Raw genomic sequence first — 21,055 nt, 5'->3', positions numbered from 1 at the left:
TAGTACAATGCACCCTAGGGGGGGGAGGAGGCAAGTAGCCTATACCAACACAGGGTTGGATGTCTGTGTCAACGACCTAAAAATATACGTAATATAATAATAACATTAATAATTATAGCATTTATGTTTATTACATTGTTGACTAATATCTAAGTGTATGTTACTATGTGTAGCTTATCTCTTTGAAAGAATTTTCCTAAAAAGTCATAATTTTATTAACCAATAAAAAGTAATCTAAGTCGATACAATTATCTAGTTTCCTCACCTCATGATCTTTATTCCCTAGATAACGTTTTTATATATAAATGTCGCCTAGTTTTTATTCTATTAGTTGGTATTCAGTTGTTAGATCCATCTGTACAATTAATGTAATAATAGTATTTCGAAAATGTTCCTTAAATTTATATTTGGAGTTATTTTGCTGGCCGTTTTCGTGGAGGGGCACGACAGTAAGTACTTAATTACATTTTCACAGTTATTCGAAAACAGATAGCAAAATTGCATTTTATCCACGAGCAATTTCATACAGATTTTAACTTGATGTCTTTGGAACATAAATCCATACTAATATTATGAATGGGAAAGCGTGTGTGTCTGTTTGTTTGTCCGTTTTTCACGGCAAAACGGAGCGACGAATTGATCTGATTTTTTTGTGGCAAAATTTGTTTTAACTTCGTGCACGCCCAAGATTCCACGTTTTAAGTCACTCGACGCTCCCGGTTCAATATTGGACTCTTTAGCTTGCTCGGGTATCAATATTGGTACGTGCGGTTAAACAATAATTCCCCCCCGTAAAACTAATAGCTATTAGTACCTATTTTAAAACTACAGTCTACCTACGCATTGACTGACTGCTGCTGATAGTTTAGTATCACAAATTGACGATAGATGTCTCTGCGCGTCATTTAGATGCCGCTAACGTTAGGTTGCCGTAGTTCCTACATAAAAGTCACGGAAGGAATGCGATGTAGTGGACTGTATTAAAATAAAGTTTTTGGGAGAACTCTTGCGAATTTCAGCAAGAGTTCTGGTTGATCAAAGGCGGCCAAGAGCGTGTCGGGCCACGCTCAGTATAGGGCTCCGTAGTTTACCGGCAGTCACAATATTTAAGTGTTTTCGGTGATAATTTTGGACTGTGTCAACCAATTTTAATAATATATATTTTTTAAGAAAATACGCTAAAGATACTTAGGTATATAAGTAAATTAAGGTAAAACATGTTTTGCATATATACGGTTAAATAACACACAGTAGAAATATATTGTGCAATTTTCTTAAAACTGTTCAACATTTCCGTTTGATCAACTTTTCCGTTCCGAAAACATTTTATGTTATGTTAATAGTTTCGGAACGGAAAACTGGTCAACTTTTCCGTTCCGAAAATGTTACCATTATCAAAAAATGACTTTAGTAAACCCCTATTCATTTTTAAACAATATATCACAATTTAGGGTTGAAATAAAAAAAAAATCACTCCCCACTTAACGTGTTACCCTAATAAAACATTTTTTTCCAGTTTTTATTTTACCACTTGATCGGCGTGGTTAATAGATGGTGTACCCTTGTTTCGCCGACAAACTTTTCATCGAATATCATTTCATCGACAGCAAATCATCGAAAGTTTAGTTCGAGTAAAATTGTTTCGAGTAATTTTGTTTCAACTACTATTTATTTGAAATTTTCTTAGTTATTATAAATACTATTCAACGAATATTGTTTCATCGCTGATTCGTTTCAAAGTACTTCAAATAGCAGAACTACAAAACATCGCAATTCATTTATTCGACGTATTATTACAATACTTTCTCATTTGTCGTACTACACGTTAATAGATGTTTCTATTCTAGGAAACTTCAAATTGTCGATTTTATCGTGGCACATCACATATTTACGTCCATAATTAAACTATGACCATTGGCTTAAATCCTAGAGTAGGTTTAGGTTAGGTTATAACTGTGGCCACACGCAAAAACGACCGGCTTACAGAGTATGTTTAGGTTAGGTTAGAACTGTGATCACACAGAAACAAACGGCTTACCGAGTAGGTTTAGGTTAGGTTAGAACTGCGACCTACACTACAACCAATGGCTTTTAAATTAGGTTTAGGTTAGGTTAGAACTGTGACCACACACAAAAACGACCAGCTTACAGAGTAGGTTTAGGATTAGGTTAGAACTGCGACCTACACTACAACCAATGGCTTTTAAATTAGGTTTAGGTTAGGTTAGAACTGTGACCACACACAAAAACGACCAGCTTACCGAGTAGGTTTGGGTTAGGTTAGAACTGTGACCAAACAAACAGTTTACAAATTGTACAATTTTAGAAAGAATCATAATTGAAATAATATTATGCGTAATGAATTGTATTTAATGTAAAACAAAATGAAATGAAAAAACACGAAATGAAATACCACGATGTAAAGTATACTCGGAGTAAGTTATCTACGAAATAAAAGTCTACGGTTTGATTTTACTTGTGTCGATTGTTCTATGATATGAACTGTCGATGAAATGAAATTATTTGAAACGTTGTCTTTGAAATAATATTCGAACAAGTGTCTGTCGGCGATTCAAGGGTAAACCTTAATAGATATACATATTAGCACCAAACAGCCTGGTAGTGCAAACGGTTACTGAGATTATCCGCGGACGGACGGACAGACAGGAATGGTGAAACTGTTAAGTAGGGGTTCTCGAGGGTGAAAAATCGATCTAGCTTAGTCTTAGGTCTCAGGAAACGCGAATATTAGAGATTTAGAACAACAAAGCAAAGTTCGTTAGCCCAGGTATTGAATAGATATTTGTTTAACTTTGAACTCTGGTCTCGAAAGGGAAAAGCCTTAAATCAAACGCCCAGTTTAATAATAAACCAAAAGTACGTTTAATCGGCTGAACTGAATACCACACAGGTCTTCTCGTCTTCTCTATCGATACAAAAATAACTAAAATCTCTTATATAAATTACGACAACATAACGTTAGCTAGTTGTAAATAGCAAAAGTGACATCTCTCGGGAAATTGAGTAAACACCTAGGTACGCGTTTTAATACATACCGCCCACCAAGGACAACATGTCCTTCATCATGACCGCCCACCATGAAGTGACCAAGAAATCAAAAGTGAACTGAATATAAATCAAATTTGGTGGGTACGGTTTCCAACATGTTTGCATAAACACAACATAAAATTATTGACCTTCACAACATAATATAACTATAATAATTATGAATTAATTTTTATTAAGCAGAAACGTCTGCTAACGATTCTAAACATTTTTATATTAAAGGAAAAAAATGGAAAAATTTACGCTTCCGGCGGGTCTTGAACCCGCACCATTTTTGCAATCCGTGCAATGCTCTTACCAATTGAGCTACGGAAGCCACGCCGGACTTCGCAAATCTTTCCATGCCTTTCCTTTTGTACACACGTCTTGGGGTGACGTCTAGCGCCATCTACCGACAGACTATTACATCTTGTAACGGCACTGGAGTCTCAAGTTATATTGAGAATTCACCAGTAACAATGTGCTAACCCATACTAAATTAATTTTTTAACCGACTTCAAAAAAGGAGGAGGTTCTCAATTCGACTGAATGTTTTTTTTTTTTTTTTTTTTTTTTTTTTTTGTATGTATTTTACTCGATATCTCCGAGAATCGTGGACCGATTTTCAAAATTTTTTTTTTGATCGAACCGGTATAACCCCGAGATGGTCCCATTGGCACCAAGTCAGGGTCTGATGATGGGATCCTGGAGAAATCGAGGGAACTCTTCAAATGTTATAGGCACATGTAATGTTTTTAGTCTATTTTTCAAAGGTACACCAGTATTTACGTCTGATGGTAATAATTTTATGTGGCTGAGCTGATGATGGAAGGTCAACTCCTCAATGGTTAGGAGTTAAAGGATAATTCTTTCACTACTGTACATGTATTCGGACTGATACATATAATATCACTAGGAACCACTAAAAATCAACTGAGCTGATGATGGGTCAAGTCCTCAATGGTTAGGAGTTAAAGGATAATTCTTTCACTACTGTACATGTATTCGGACTGATACATGTAATATCACTAGGAACCACTAAAAATCAACAAATAAATAAACTTTTTAACAAAAAATAAAACCGCCTTCAAAAATAAGCGCGTTACAAAACACGGAGAAACTAAAAAGCCAAAAATAATAAACCTTTCAATTCAGATTTCTTATCGTATTGCAATAAGCTAAACATCCAAATTATAAACAAATCAATTATTTTTGGAGTCGGTACCAGCCTGTGTATGGTTGGGTGGGGCAAACAGGCAATAGCAAGGCGACGAACAGGTCTGGTACCGACTACAAAAATAATTGATTTGTTTATAATTTGGATGTTTAGCTTATTGCAATACGATAAGAAATCTGAATTGAAAGGTTTATTATTTTTGGCTTTTTAGTTTCTCCGTGTTTTGTAACGCGCTTATTTTTGAAGGCGGTTTTATTTTTTGTTAAAAAGTTTATTTATATTAAGCAGAAACGTCTGCTAACGATTCTAAACATTTTTATATTAAAGGAATAAATGGAAAAATTTACGCTTCCGGCGGGACTTGAACCCGCACCATTCGCAGTCCCGCCGGAAGCGTAAATTTTTCCATTTTTTCCTTTAATATAAAAATGTATAATAATTATGATCTAAAACAGTTTTGAACTTGGCAAGTTAACACTTCAATTAAAACTATATGTACAGAAAGTAATATTTAATTAATTCTGCCGAAAAACCACTCTTAAGAATAGACCAAAAAGATTGAGGCAGAAAACTTTCTTCAAAAGACACTCTCATCTTCAGTTTACTTTAAGAGAGTATAACGTGAACTAAGAACATTAATTTTAAACGATGAATTATACATTAATATCTTACTATAGTTTTGACAACTAAATGGCCTAATAAACGTAAGATTCAAAACTCTAAACAAATCAATTAATCCAGTGGGCCAGATAAAATCCACCCGAGCATGGTGTTCTGGGCTAATGGAAATCCATTTGGACCTTTCAGTAGGCCATCCATAAGTATATTGCAATAAACCTTGCCTCCCAATAGTATATCCACTTTATTGGGTGAACTATAAGCTGGATCTGCCAACTTGATGTACTGTAACGCCGCCCACTCTGGAGCTACTACTTTCTCACTTGGAAGATAAGTAGTGATCTTCTTTACAATGTAAGCCTTCAAAACTGTATTAAAGGTTGGATCGGTGAGCGATTGAACTTTCAACTCAATTGCGTATTTAGGGACCTCAGAGGTATGTTCGCCACCTAATCCTGTAATTGAACTCTCTATGGGAAATTTCTTTAACCCTAATGCCTTCACAGCAGCTTCAGAGACAAATGAAGCCTGTGAGCACTGATCTAATAACGCGCGTACCACCTGATAATCACCTGTCTGCAACTCAGCCTTTACAAGGGCTGTGGGCAACAACGTTTTTTCGTTATTAGCAACCTCTGCCGCATGACAGTTGACTACTGGCGTGATCTCTGGAGAGACGTGCGTGGCTTCTTCCGAGACACCTTCAGCTACCTGACCTAAATTCTTTGAAATGGCAACTGAAGTTGGGACCTCCCTTACATGAAGCAAGGAATGGTGCTTTCTTTTACAAATTCGACAGTTTGTGGTTTTTTGGCAAAATCTAACAGTGTGATTGCTCCCTAAACAATTGTAACATATCCTATTGTAACAAATTCGTGTCTTTTCACAATGTCCTCTTTGGCAAATTTCTTACAAAAACACAGTTTATGGGGTTCTGTACAAAACTCACATGCTATGACAGATGCGCTAGCAATGTGGAACACATTTTGTATTGTTGCACTACTTGAAGGTTTCTCGTAAGCATTGGTGGCCTTATTGACGTTTCTCGGCTCAATAAACTCTAGAGCTCGGTACCGGCTGATCAAGAACTCTTTGAACTGATCCAAGGTAGGAAATGTATCTGAGGCCAAGTTAGACGATACATTAAGCTCCCATTGCTTACGTGATTCTGGATCTAGCTTTAATTTCAACAGATGTATCACTATGATGTCCCATGTGGAAACATCAATGCCTAAATTAGACAATGCACTTAAACAATCTGTTGATGTGTCTAAAAGATCCTTTAAAAGAGCAGAATATTCAGTGGCTGCTGGCTTTTGACTCAAGAGACGTTGGAGGATACAATGTGACAGGTATTTTTTATTATTGTATCGTTGCTCTAATATATTCCAACTTCTATCATAATTTGAGTCTGTTACCGGTGTATTCCGCAGCAACTGCTCTGCTTCTCCTGTGAAATAACTCTTTAGATATTGCAATTTCTGTACATTATCTAAGGAGTTGTTATTGTGGATCATACATAAGAATAAATCTCGAAATGTTATCCATTCTTGGTATTTGCCAGAAAAATAAGGGATGGTTAATTTGGGTAGTTTTACCGAATCTGACTTTGTTACAAATGTATTGTCCTGAATGTTGACCTTTGATTGACTTGAATGAAAACTTAGGAAATCAGTCAAACGATCTTTCAATTCACATTTATAATCTGTGTATTCATCCTCTGTTTTGTCATAAGTGTCCTCAATAATATAGCTTTGTGCTTGTAAAAGTACTTGATCATATGTAAGCATTAACTCTTTATGACCTTGTCTGAATTCTGACCAAAGCTGCTCTAGGGTGTCTAGTCGACTCTCTATGTAATGCTCCGTTATGCGTGATTTCGGAGACTTTTTGAAATTAACACGAGCTTTAAAAATACGACTAGACAAGTCATTTTGAAAGCTTAGCAATGAATCCATGTTTGCAAATAATACAAATATCAAACTTTAGACAAAACAGATTTTGAATTGAACTTATTACACTTTAAAAATTCTATAAAAATAAAAACCGTAAAAATATCAAAATCAAATTTCGGAAATTTTACAAGTGTTTGAATTTTGATACACTCTGAGTAAAAATTGGGCACGGATTCCCCGTTCCAACAGGATTTTCCGAATTATTCTAAGTCTCTAATCTACTCAATTTTATACAAACTACAACCAAATATTTTATAAGTCCATGTAAACAATCGAATTCTTCAAAGTAAATATCGTTTTGTTAATAAAGTTCAAAATCCCGTAGCAAAATAAACCGACATCACAAAATAAACTCCTGTTCACAAGGTTGAAAATTTCTTGACTAATAAATAATTGTACTTACAGTTCACACTTACACTCACTGAACTGACACTGATGACGTAAAGCTCCTTCTTCGTTGAACTCTTGGCGCATGCGCTCCTGTCGCAACGCCGGTGACTCAGCCTGGACGCCGTTAGGTGGCGCCACTGTGCGCTGCTTCACTGAACTCTCCTTCTTAGTTGAAGAAAGGCTCCGCCGCACTTTGACTCTACTACAAAAACCCGCCTGACTATCCGGCTCGAAGGACCATGTTTAACTTTGAACTCTGGTCTCGAAAGGGAAAAGCCTTAAATCAAACGCCCAGTTTAATAATAAACCAAAAGTACGTTTAATCGGCTGAACTGAATACCACACAGGTCTTCTCGTCTTCTTTATCGATACAAAAATAACTAAAATCTCTTATATAAATTACGACAACATAACGTTAGCTAGTTGTAAAAAGCAAAAGTGACATCTCTCGGGAAATTGAGTAAACACCTAGGTACGCGTTTTATACAATATTAGAGAATAGAATTATGAATAGATTATTAACGGATCTTAGGTAGATAAGATATAAGCATGTACTTACTGATAAAATAATTTAAAGAAATAAACAGTTTTTATTTTAGGTACAGTCAACCAATTGGAACACTAGGAGAACTATGTGATAGTGACGTTATAAGTCAGATTGTAAGAAATCTTTTGTCATTTCGTTTGGTTGTAGAGTGGCCTATGGTTCTAATTGGTTGACTGTACCTACGTGAAATGTTATCTATCCTTATCTCTGTGAAAGTATTTCCCTACAGTCATATCTTTATTGACCAATAAAAAGTAATCTTACTCAATACTATTATCTAGTTACTTCAACTTAATCCCCTTGATCTTGATTCCCTAGATAACGTTCATATATAAATGTCGTCTATTTATTATTCTATTAGTTGGCTTTTCATTATCATTAGTTTTATCTGTGTAATTATAGTAACCTTTGAAAATGTCTTTGTTTCTTAAATTTGTGTTTGGAGTCGTTTTGCTGACCGTTTTTGTAGAGGGGCACGACAGTAAGTAATATTTTTTTTAAATGGGCTTACTCTTGACCACAGACTAGCCAAAGGCAAAGACGTGGCCTACGATGGAGTGAGCTCGCCCAAAAGATGCCTGTTCACCATTGAATTGAAGGTTGCGGGGTTATATGAGCTCGGAAATATAGCCGCCGGCAAGGAATTCCACTTCTTGTACATTACATCGTGTTAATTTAATTGTAATTGTAAAATATAATGTAGGTAGCTTTGATTTCAACTAAAACTGATAATCAAAACGTATTTAGATGGTGCGATCGCGCATGCGATTTCAGAATATATGTACATTACGGACTGTTGATGTTACATACAATCCAATGAAACCCTTAGGTATGTATGTTATAAGTACTTATGTAAGTTCCTTCAGGGCGTAAATTATGCCTTATAAGAATGTTGATTTTATCTACAAAAGTGAGAAAACTTAGGAGTAAAATTGAGTATATTAATTTCTATTTAATTTGTCATGTTTTACAATTAAAATTAAAACCTATCAGTTGGTGTGCAGAACACTTTAAATCATTTGCATTGAATGCCGTTCTGACATTAAAATACTGCAGTAGTATTTTACGATTTAGTCAGAACTGAACGGTCCTTTGTATAATAGCCTAACTACGACGTTGATAACCCGCTAGTGTGTTCGTAACAATCATAACTTCAAGATCGAGTATTTCAGATATGAGTTGACACGGTCGCTAACTCGTGGCACACTCCGGGCACTGGCGATCAAATATGTGAAAGAGAGGCGCGTTCCTAGCACACAGTCTAAGCTCATGTAGGTGAACGCGTACTATGCTTGTATAAGTGAAATATGACAGGTCGACTGTTCGCGTTTTTGACAAGCGGTAACTGTAAGGTAACCGAGAGGGGTAGGCGGCACTTCCAGCGGGGAGCGGCCTCTTTATTATACTGTGCTCATGGTAACGCTTCTGAACGTCACAATAAATGTTGTAAACTTGTAATTGCGGCGTAACTAGTTTGTATTGGTTACATCGCAATTAATCAATCGCGATTAATGCCGTCTCGAGACTGACAACTAGTAGCGCTGGTCAGGTTAACGCTACGGAAGGAGAGTAACGGAGACAATTACAGTAGACTGTTTAAAGAAAAAAAATATTTGGGACCTTTCACACAAAGACCTGGATTAAAATACATAGGGATCCAGGAAGTACGTATGGCACTTGAAAAAAAAAATGAAATATTTATTTTACAAATATGCATATTACAATGCGCATATGAACGTCAAAGAAAGCTACGCCGGCTCTAACCCTACGCCTCAGCCTCGAGAAGATTTCAGTCCCCCCTCAGTTGAGAGGGGGGTATCCACTATGGGACCGGCAAGAAACTCGGCGGGCCACTTCTTTTCAAAACATTACATCTTATACAATTTAACATGCAAAAGTATTCATCAAAAAATATTAACAGACTAGGTACTCTATGGAAATTAATTTCAATAAATTTATATTATAGCTTAATAATACGTCGTTCTTCGTCAGAGAATACATATCAAATTGTCACAGAAGAAAAAGATAATATAAATCTCAGTGTCATTATATATGTACTTTACACAACATAAAATATTTGATGTAAATAAAATAAATACATATTTTAGGACATTCTTACACAGATTGACTGAGGCCCACGGTAAGCTCAAGAAGGCTTGTATTGTGGGTACTCAGACAACGATATATATAATATATAAATACTTATATTATACATAGAAAACATCCATGACTCGGGAACAAATATCTGTGCTCATCACACAAATAAATGCCCTTACCGGGATTCGAACCCGGATGTGCTTTCTTATCTGAACAGTGTCCTCTACACATAAAGTCTTCATTGAATTTCCAGGGGCCTTGCTAAATATACCGGAGCCCTCTTCTCCATTACCAAGATGCCAGGGAACTTAGGGCTTGGTTGTTCTAGGAGGCGAACCGGTAATTTATACAAACCGTTACAAACAAAACAATATACTTAAATAAAGATGGTAACTATTGATTACTTTACAGTTACTTTACTTACAGTATTTATTGTTTAAAATACACTGCATTTCCTAACAGATAATGCAACAGTGAATCTGAAACGCATTCATTTGTGATTCATAATGATGTAGCAATAGAAAGATTTTCCACTTTCAGTTTTAATGACGTCTTTGAGTTGAAGAGCCCGCAATAAAACTAAAGTACTTTGTTTAGTGATTATATAGATAGGTTAAATACTATAAATACAAGACTACAAGACGTGCACGTGTAGGTAATAAATCCATACTAATATTATAAATGGGAAAGTGTGTGTCTGTTTGTTTGTCCGTCTTTCACGAAAAAACGGAGCGACGAATTGACGTGATTTTTTAAGTGGAGATAGTTGAAGGGATGGAGAGTGACATAGGCTACTTTTTGTCTCTTTCTAACGCGAGCGTAGCCGCGGGCAAACGCTAGTATCTAAATAAATGAATAATATAATACAATATTAATACTTATAACGCAGTATTTTAGACGTAATTATGCTATAAAAAATATCTTTATTTCAGACTAAAGTTCCATACAGTGAGGATTACGTATTACACTTTATAACCTAACCACAAAATAAAAATTTTGAAAAACCCCCGACCGCGACATAGTGACCGATTTTCATGAAACATGGCTAAGAACACTCCCGACTAACTCAGCTTTCAGACAAAAAAAAACTAAATCTAAATCGGTTCATCCGTTCGGGAGCTACGATGCCACATGCCACAGACAGACACAAACACAGACAGACAGACATACACACAGACATACATACAGACAGACACGTCAAACTTATAACACCCCGTCGTTTTTGCGTCGGGGGTTAAAAAGGTAATTTTATAATGTCAGACTTAGGATATTAGGTCAATAACCTATTAAGATTTTAGTATTGTTACTGGGCCAGTTTAGTACTTACTAAAGTAGATTGCCTACTGTATGCCGTAGTGGTCACATTGTTGCCACTCACTTTAGATGGGTTGTATTATTTATGTATATGTCTCTACATTGAGCCCTAACACGAGCCTACTGGGTGCAGATTTTTAAGTGACTCACGATTGGTTTCACTAGACAATGATCATGATGCATGTAACTGCCTAGAAAAATGTCGGCAGTTTGACAAAAATAATTACTACGGTCGACATTAATTATCTTCTTTTCCGTGATACTAAAATGTTAGCCACTTTTGTATCAGGAAGTGGGTGGAATCAGGAATCAGAATCTCTTTATTTGTGAAGACATACATGTTAAAATTGTACTTAAAATAAGTTAGCCTACTGTATGTGCTGTACCCGGTCACCATCTCGCCACATCATAAATCATATCTCAATTTAGATCGGTTGTATAATTCGGTACATTGAGCCCGTCTCTGGCCTACTGGAGGGTGAATGAAATGTGGCCGTTGGTCAAGCTCATTCGATTATTAAAGGGGAGATGTTTGGCATTGCTTGTGCTTCCGTGTTCATTTTAAATGGGTGTTTTCAAGCAAAAATGTCTGCGGAAAATGCTTCGGAGCTTAGTGAAAATTTTAATTTTAAAGTAATAAAATCTGGTTGAAACTTCTCAGCCTAATACGTGTACATATAGCGCTTTACCAACTTGAGAAAATCGTTTATATCTTATACTTTTCTTTTTTATAATATACGAGCAATTCTTGTATATTTATTTATTTATATATACCGACGATCTCGGAAACCGCTCTAACGATTTCGCTGAAATTTGTTATGTGGGGGTTTTCGGGGGTGAAAAATCGATCTAGAGCAGCCTTAGATCCCGGAAAACGCGAATTTTCGAGTTTTCATGAGTTTTTCTTTCGCGTTTGTAAACGTAAAATATGGTCCTTAATTTCGCCGCGCGCGCATCGATTCCGCTTAGCTCAGTCGTACGAGGTCGGTCTAATGTACGCAGATAGATCGTAGGTGTCAGGGTTTCGAATCCCGGCCAGAAATTAAGTTTTTGTTTTTTGTCTTTTTTTTTGTTTTTGTATTTATAAGAGTTTTTTTTTATCAAAAGACGTGATATATTAAAATAGAACCGAGCGAAGCTCGGTCGCCCAGATATTTGGGTTTATGATAGGAAACAACAAAATATACTCTTAGAGCGTTTTACTTATGAAATAAAACTATGAAAACGGATTGTATCGCGTATAATAAATTCACAATTCATCCCGACGTTTCGAACACTTTACAGCGTTCGTGGTCAACGGATGACTGAGGAAATATACAATGTGCAAAAAAGCGTTATACTTCTTAAACGCCAATTCCTGGTTTCAATTTCCAAGTTGGCTCTGATGAGTAGCGGCAATATGGTACAAGATGAAGAATTTTTTAATAGCCTAGGTTCTATCAAAGGAAGAGAGGCCTATGCCCGACAGTGGTCCGCCACTCGTCACGGTTTTGTGCACGCTCCCGCCTGTCACCACAAGATGACTCCAGGTGCCGTAGCCGAATGGCATTTCTGCGAAGCGAAACGAAAACGAAACGCCGCGAAAGGTAGTCTGGGTCTGTCGCGCCAATATGCAAGAGCGATAGAGATAGATATCTACGAGCGTTCCGTTTCGTGAGCGTTTGTGCCGTTCGGCTACGTACCCTGGTCTTTTCGCCATCTCATTGTTGGTCTAGTTCGACAAAAACAAAAAAAAAATATTTAAATTAAGATAGGAATTATTTTTGTTCACAGAAGTCGTAGTCTGCTACTACGGCACATGGGCCACCTACCGCTCTGGCGACGGCAAATTCTCCGTCTCCGACATCAACGCTTCACTCTGCACCCATCTCGTTTACACCTTCGTCGGGATCCATGACGATGGGACTGTTATCTCGCTCGATCCGTATCTGGACTTGCCTGATAATCAAGGACTTGGTAAGATCCACAATACATGATGCAATACAATACCAATGCCTAGTCCAATGTATTGTGTGCCCAATGACACTAGACTATTTTATCTAAGTGTTGGACTATTCTTCATTGATTCCATGATGATGAGACTGTTGTCTCGCTCGACTCGTATCTCGATCTAGCTGATGATCATGGACTTGGTAAGATCCTAATGATGTACCTAAGGCGTCGGACACTACACTGTTTTTTTTTTCAAGTTCCGGACAATTCTTGATGGATTCCATTACGATAGGATTTGTCTTGCTCGATCCTCATATTGATCTGGCAGATAACCATGGACTTGGTAAGATCCTTATGATGTAAGGCATTGGACACTACACTGGTTTATCAAAGTGTTGGAGAATTCTGTATGTCTGACTTTCAATACTTACGTCCTCTGTATTCTGATCGTCATCATCTTATAACTATGGACTGGGTAAGACTACTAAATACTACCTAAATCATCTACTGTTTGTAACAATAAGTGTCTGCTTATGAAAAAAGTGCCGGTTCTGCGCCTATCTCGTTTACACCTAAACTTTTCAAAATATAAATAAATCTAAAAGTGGAAAATGTCTGCCTTGGGTGAGACTTGAACTCACGGCCGCTGGATCAATATTCCAGCGCTCTGCCAACTGAGCCACCCAAGCAAGTCTCACCCAAGGCAGACATTTTCCACTTTTAAATTTATTCTAAGCCTAGTGGCATCGATTGCAGACGTTTCTGCTAATCAGAAGTTAAAAATAAATAAATCTGTACAGTTCGTGTTCAGAAATAGATAAGGGGAATTATTATTTCTACGTATAGACACTAATCTGCTTTTGTTTATGCGTTACAGAATTGTAGTTTCTTCCAACACGTTATTACATCCGCTACTTTTGATGTTAACTGTACAGTGAGCTGTAATTTTCATAGGATATTTTTGTGTATTTGTTTTTATTATTAGTTTCTTTTTTTTTTCACCATTTTGTCCTGTGTATGTGTGCTGTACTGAATAAATGTCTTTTCTTTCTTTCTTTCTTTCTTTCAAAAGTACATGGAGAATTTATCAATAAATTCATAATGTCTTCATGCAATTTCACAGCTCACTGTACATCGTATTTCATGTTTCAGACAATTTCAAGAAATTCAACGCATTGAAGCAACAGAACAACCAGTTGAAAACTATTCTGGCCGTCGGGGGCTGGAATCAGGGATCTGCAAACTACTCCACGGTAAGTATTTTGATGTTTCTTGTTGAGGATAGGAGACGGCAAATTCCCCATAGAAACGTAGTCCTGTTTATTCTACCTATTTCATCGTGGAAAATATTTTTGCACACATTAAAATTAAATTGTGAAACAGGGAAGAATATCAGGGTGGCTAGCCGAATGGCACAATCGCTCACGAAACGCTCACGAAACGAAGCGCTAGTAGATATCTATCTCTATCGCGCTTGCGTATTGGCGCGACAGAGCCAGCGGCGTATCGCTTTCGTTTGGCGTCGGAGAAATGCCATTCGGCTACGGGGCCAGGACTACCTTTGTATGAGAAACTGGTTACGGGGCGGTCGTCCCTTTTCTCTTAAACACGAATACGTCTTTGTCTGCGGTTTTCTGCTAGGTATTTCGATCTCGTATCGTGTCCTTTTGTGTTTCATTTATAGCAAACATATTTGAATTTAGTTTTGATGTCTTATTAAAATAGTGGATCTAAATTTTAACATGTAGGTATACCTTATAAACTTTTCTTGAGATTATTTATAGTTATTTAACAATATATATAAATATTTTGAAGCCGTTTAAGCGATACGTATACGTGTTGTACATAATGCGTCGGTAACACAATATTTTACATTTGACTATATAATTACCGTACTAGTATTCAATTGTTTTACGGGACAAATGCATTGTCATTCATTCCTACATTCTGTCAATCGATTTCATTCAACGCAAAATCGCATATGCTCGCAATGCTATGGCTTACACTGAAGACCGGCGATTATTTCGAGGCCAAACCTTACTTATATGCAAGCTCCTGAATTTGAGCCGTTGTTAACAATGAGCAGTGTGGTTGCAGCTAACGAAACCGCAATTCGGAAACGGGGCGAATACGTGCATTCTTGTTGTTCGGTGTACTCCTCAATATAAGGTCTTCTTATGAAGAATGAAGAACTCCAGGATAGCACTATCTTCTTTTTATTAACTTAATAACTAGGTACAAGTAGTTTAGGTAATTTCGATAAATTTATACAGATATATGTGTAGCCGCTTCGGCTGTAAGGTGCAGTCTAATGTAGGTACGCGGCGCGGGGAGCCGTGACGTATGTGTGTGACGTCATGTGTCGTCAACCGGTCTTCGAACGAGTACTTGGGTAAACGTATATATGTTGTGTTGTGTGAACACTTGTAATCTTTTGTTATATCCAAAATTACGACGATGACGCTAGAAAACGATTCGAGTCAGGGAAGGAAGTTTGAGTAAAAGTTTAAAGTCACTCACGGGTATTATATGTATTTTGACCGAAGAGCTGGCGACTTCCTCGCACAATGTATCAGCATTGCGATAAAGCGAGGAAATGTCGCCAGTATCCTTTGTACAATGCCTCAAGTAGACATTAGCTAGTTTAGTCTTAGTTTCTTATATAATTTGATTTTTATTATACTTTAAAGTTTACTTCAATTAAAACGATGATTTCACAAATTTCATTAATACAAACAGATTTATTAATATCTATGCATACGAATAAAAATCGGATTAATTGAATTCAGCCGACCGTATCATTCGCGGCAACTGGACTCAGAAGTCACAGATTTAAAAAAAAGGGTATTAGAATTATGTATTTTACTTTCTTATAGGGGCTTCTATAAACGGGTCATATTCTCATTGCATGACGTCATTCAATATCAAGCTGTTTGTTCCACTTATTTTAATTTTAACACTGTAATGTGATATTAAATAAAGCCTTTCTATGTCTATGTCATTATATGGCCGGCCATTATTTGTGTCCCTCCTTCACTCATATGTTAGAAGAGGCAGCAATATTTGCCGGCCACATAATATTGCAGTGAAAATATTGCCTGTTTGGAAGACACTTACCAAGGAAGGTAAAGTTGCCATCAAAGGTAAGGTACCTTATGACGTCTTTTCTCAATTTCTTAGCTTTCATTTAAACACTCAGTTTTCGAAATTTCTCAACAGATGGCAGCCTCCGCTACCCTGCGCAAGACCTTCATCACCACCGCCAGAGATATGGTCCTGACCTACGGTTTCGACGGCTTAGACATAGATTGGGAGTACCCCAACCAACGGGACAGTACTCAGGAGTTGCTGACGTGAACAACTTCTCTTTATTACTGAAGGAATTGAGGGAAGAGTTCGATAAACATGGACTGTTGATTACTGTTGCTGTTGCCGCTGTGGAGTCGAGTGCGTCGCTGTCTTATGATATCCCTAATGTGGCCAAGTAAGACTTTCTTTAAACTGAAATAAAACATAATTCATCGTCATTTTTCGCTTGCACCAGAGTTGTATGTTTCGTCCATTTCCTCGTGATGTCATTATTCAAATGCGTTTGATCAATATCATCTTTTACTGCAGTTCTTACGGTGTTCGTTGTACAATTTACTAATATGTATATATTCTTAAATAATTCAATAGTTCAATTCCATCCGTTTATACTTACGGTTTTCTTCTTCTGATTTGATATTATTGTATTGTTATCGAGGCCATTTTTTTAACTTTACCAAATTCTTTTTAAATATCTGTTTGTTTACAAACCAGTACTACAGATTTAGTTATGTCATGTGATATTATTTTATCCCAACTCGTAGGTGTTTATACACAAGCCAAGCTTCCAAATAAACATTTACAGAGACACTCTTTGTTTAGGCCCAAGTTCTTATGTAAATGTTACAAGGGCTTATAAGAAGCTCGAGGCGCGGAACAAGATATAACTAACAGCGGCTTATCCCTTTCCTTTTGCTGTAACATAAAAACACGTCACAGAGAGATTATACACTTTGTCTAAACAACTTTCAACAAATATACCTCGATTTTGTATCTGAATGTTTCAGTTAAGTAGGTATCTTCTCATTCCAGACTTCGAAGACTTTTATTCAACATTTTCATAATTCTCGTTAGTATGTATTTCAGGTGTTTTAGAAATCTAACGTAATTGTAAGATTTAATAAATACCGAGAAAATTTATGGGCACATTGTGTATAATCTCTTTGGAAAATTGCTGATAATTGATGTACCTAACGTACAGGACACTGATTTGAATCAAGCAGAATCATTCACGAGATACATCACGCATTTTTAATTTAAACGAAGAATGAATTTAAATTAACTTCTCTTGTATTTCAAGGGTCACAGATTCGAGTTCTGGACTGACGGAGTAACTTCCCGCATTTAGCTACCTACTTTACATTCAAAATCTACAGGAAATAATTATCTGTCAACAGGTACGTGGACCTCGTAAACGTCATGACATACGACATGTATGGCGCCTGGGATTCGACCACCGGCCACAACGCACCCCTCCACGTAGATCAGGGTAGGATCTACGCTGTGGATGTCGCTTTGAACTATTGGCTCTCACAAGGTAACCTTAGCCATAAATGTTAATTTTCTTTGATGTAATCACGCAAGAGAACAATATCACACCTCAGGATGCCGAAGACCGGGCAAAGTGGAGAAGATTGAGCAGGAAACCCTGGCGTAGGCCGGGAAAACGCTAGGTTGAAGAAAAATAAATATTACTTGTGGTTTCTTTGAGGTTCAATATGGGAACTATTGTTATTAAAGCAATACGCTTATTATAAATCAGAAACAACAATCAAAGTCTTTTTTAATCCTAACAAAGGTTCCATACTTAGGACAGTTAGGACATCCGTTTCTGTAGATGTGCTACGAGTAGGTAGGTATATCCAAGCACTGCACAGTCGTATAATAAGAAATTTTGCTCCTTCAATTCTGTTCTGAATATAGACCCTCTGTGTGGGCTATATGTACCAGCAGCGGCTGGTCCATATAAGCCGATTCCCACCGGCTTGCCTAAAATTGATTACTAGTAAAGTACCTAATGTTAAGGTAGGTTTCTATTTACTCTGGTGTTGCCTAGCAGAAATTTTCACCAGCCGCCACTGATGTGTATACATATAGGCGCAATACTTCGTTAAAATTGATGAAAGGGAAGATTTCTTGCTGTACAATGTACTGTACATTATGGAGTTTAAAGCAACTTGATAGACACAGTTTTCAGATCATGTCCTCTAAAAGTATTTTGGTTTCAGGCTGTCCCCCAGAAAAGGTTGTAATGGGCATACCTTTCTACGGCAGGACTTTCAACTTGACCGATGCGAATAACAATGGGGTAGGGGCTCCATCAAGTGGGGTTGGGTTCGCTGGACAATATACTGCTACAAAAGGCTTTGTTGGATACAACGAGGTGAGTTGGTAGGCGTACAATACTTTTGTCTTACTAAGGTAAAAATGCGATGCAAACACATTGATAGACAGGTGGGTAATTTGAAGTCAGTAAAGCTAAAAAATCGGGACACGTCTTTGGGTATCGCCCGTGTGGTGACGGGTTAAGAATTTCACCACCCCCTTTCTTCCCGTGGGTGTCGTAGAAGGCGACTGTGGGATATGGATTAAAGTGTGGCGTAGGCGAGAGGCTGGCAACCTGTCACTGCAATGTTACACTTTCGTTTTCTATCGACCCCTTATTTGCCAAGAGTGGCACTGAAACTTGAGTAGTTTCATGTGCTCTGCCTACCCCTTCATGGGATACAGGCGTGATTGTATGTTGTTGTTGTTGTTGTCTTTGGGTAAAAAACTAATATCAGAATTTTATACCTACATACAATAAATGACCTTAGAGCTTACAACAGCACTAACAAAAGTCTGAGATAAAGATCCCTTAAATAAACCTCGTATTGTTTTTCAGTTCTGCACCAAACTAAACACGGAAACCTGGGACGTCCTTTACGATTCCATAGCTGAAGTGCCATATGCCATCCAAGACAAAAACTGGGTATCCTACGATGATCCCAATTCCATAGCCAAGAAGGTCGAATATGCCATGAATCTCGGCATCGCCGGTGCCATGGTTTGGAGTATCGAAACTGATGACTTCCACGGGAAGTGTGGAGAGGACTTTGCTTTATTAAGGGCTATTAACTCAGCTTTAGCTGGATCTAGTACTACTACTACTACATCTACTACTACTCCTAGTACCACTACAACAACTAAACGTCCTACTACTACAAGTACTGCGGCCCCTACACACCCAACTACTGTTACTACTACTACTAGTACTACAACGACGTCTACTGTAAAACCTACGACAACAACAAGTAAGTCAAAATTGGTATCCTATTTTATACATTTCTGTCTTTCTGAACTGTTTGATTGATTAAATTCATGATAATACATTCAATTGTTACATACGGATACAAATAATGTATGCCTTTTGACAAAAGTTTATGGGGTCCTGTCTAACAAGAACAACCCTTCGGGTTTTAGCAAAACAATCAACGCGGTGGGGGTCAGTCATTTCTGCAGCTTGTATGTGTGTATTCTAATCATTCATTTTTTTATTGCAGCATCAGCACCCTCAGCACTATGCACTAAAGAAGGTCCAATACCCAACCCTGATGATTGTTTCACCTTCTTCATCTGTGTCCAAGGAAACTACGGCATGGTTCCCACACTCATGGAGTGTCCAGCCAATCTGGTGTGGGATGATGAGAATAAAATCTGCAATTATAGGTACCTTGTCAAATGTTAAGCTTGAAAATCGAATGGTGTCTTGAGGCTATCAAAAGTTTCTGATGCGGGTTAGCAAAGAGGTTCAAGTATAAACAAAAATAGTGCCAAAGTAAAACGTGTAGCCACAGTGCATAGACTACCATCTCCCGACTCGTTCTAAGGTACATTTTTTCTTTACGGAGTTTTATACCTGTGCTAATTATATATTCTTTGGTATTAAATATGCTATTAGGAGAAAATATGTAAAATAACTTAGCTTCCTAAACCAACTCAATGCACCTAAAATTATTTCGAGCTTATTTTATTTTATTAAAAACTACCTACGAGTACAAAAAACTTTAGTTATTATTGTTATTTTATTTTAAACTTCTGCATTACATATCGCTATCATAAGAGTAAAATTCTCGTATTATATTATACCTTGTATTGGAAATGTCTGAATTGTATCTGTACCTACTTTAATTGATGTGATTTGATGTTCAATTTGTTAACTGGTATCTCCAAATGCCAACCTACGACTTTGGCAAAAATGCCGAATTGATCTTTGCCTCAATCTCTGTAAAGACGTATTAACTATTTGATTATTTATAAAAAAACTTCATTATTAATTATTACTCTTATGGTCCGTGAATCGAATTCTAATCTTAAATATGATTAGTTACGAACAATACCTAATTTTAATTGAATTTGATTGTACTTACAAAAACCATATGAATAAAATTTTGCCAAATTAATAAAAAAAAAACAATTTGTTTCATTTCAAACATAATTCCATCTCCGTCTTTGTAGGCATACATATCCTTTCAAGATCATAGTTAAGAAGGCTTCCTTAAACTGATTAGTTAAGTTACCTACTAATAAACTTAATCATTCACTTGTATTTTAATTATCATTCTCTGAACACTTGCTGAACACGAGGTTATAAGACACAATAGTTCTTTGAACAATTCGCCAGATGTTTTGCGCCGAGCAAATATTCAAGTCTATCAGCACCTTTACGTACAGTAGGTATAACGTTTTGCAAGCTCAAATCTTGTTCAATGTTCAAGTCTTGTCAAATTGCTCCATGTTCATTGTTCAACTCACCTTTTGTTAGGATTTATAACCTTTTTTCTTGTAAAGGTGTACTACTCTCTAGCTGTACTACGCTCATTAGTTCTAGCGCGGCTACTGGCCTGCTACTAA

At 37.0% G+C, this 21,055-nt stretch overlaps 1 protein-coding gene across 1 annotated transcript; it reads left to right on the top strand.

Moving 5' to 3' along the window:
* Positions 1-344: 344 nt before the first annotated feature.
* LOC125240525 (probable chitinase 2) lies at positions 345-20,615 on the top strand. The gene is given in 9 exon segments (XM_048148420.1): positions 345-449; positions 12,917-13,099; positions 14,228-14,328; positions 16,295-16,412; positions 16,415-16,559; positions 17,560-17,699; positions 18,391-18,545; positions 19,047-19,455; positions 19,705-20,615. Coding segments are annotated over 9 exon segments (1,497 nt in total). The 5' UTR covers positions 345-388; the 3' UTR covers positions 19,890-20,615.
* Positions 20,616-21,055: the final 440 nt, after the last annotated feature.

This window comes from Leguminivora glycinivorella, chromosome 2 (genome assembly GCF_023078275.1).
Source record: "Leguminivora glycinivorella isolate SPB_JAAS2020 chromosome 2, LegGlyc_1.1, whole genome shotgun sequence".
NCBI classification, from domain to species: Eukaryota; Metazoa; Arthropoda; class Insecta; order Lepidoptera; family Tortricidae; genus Leguminivora; species Leguminivora glycinivorella.
This window is presented reverse-complemented; position numbering and strand designations above follow the sequence as displayed.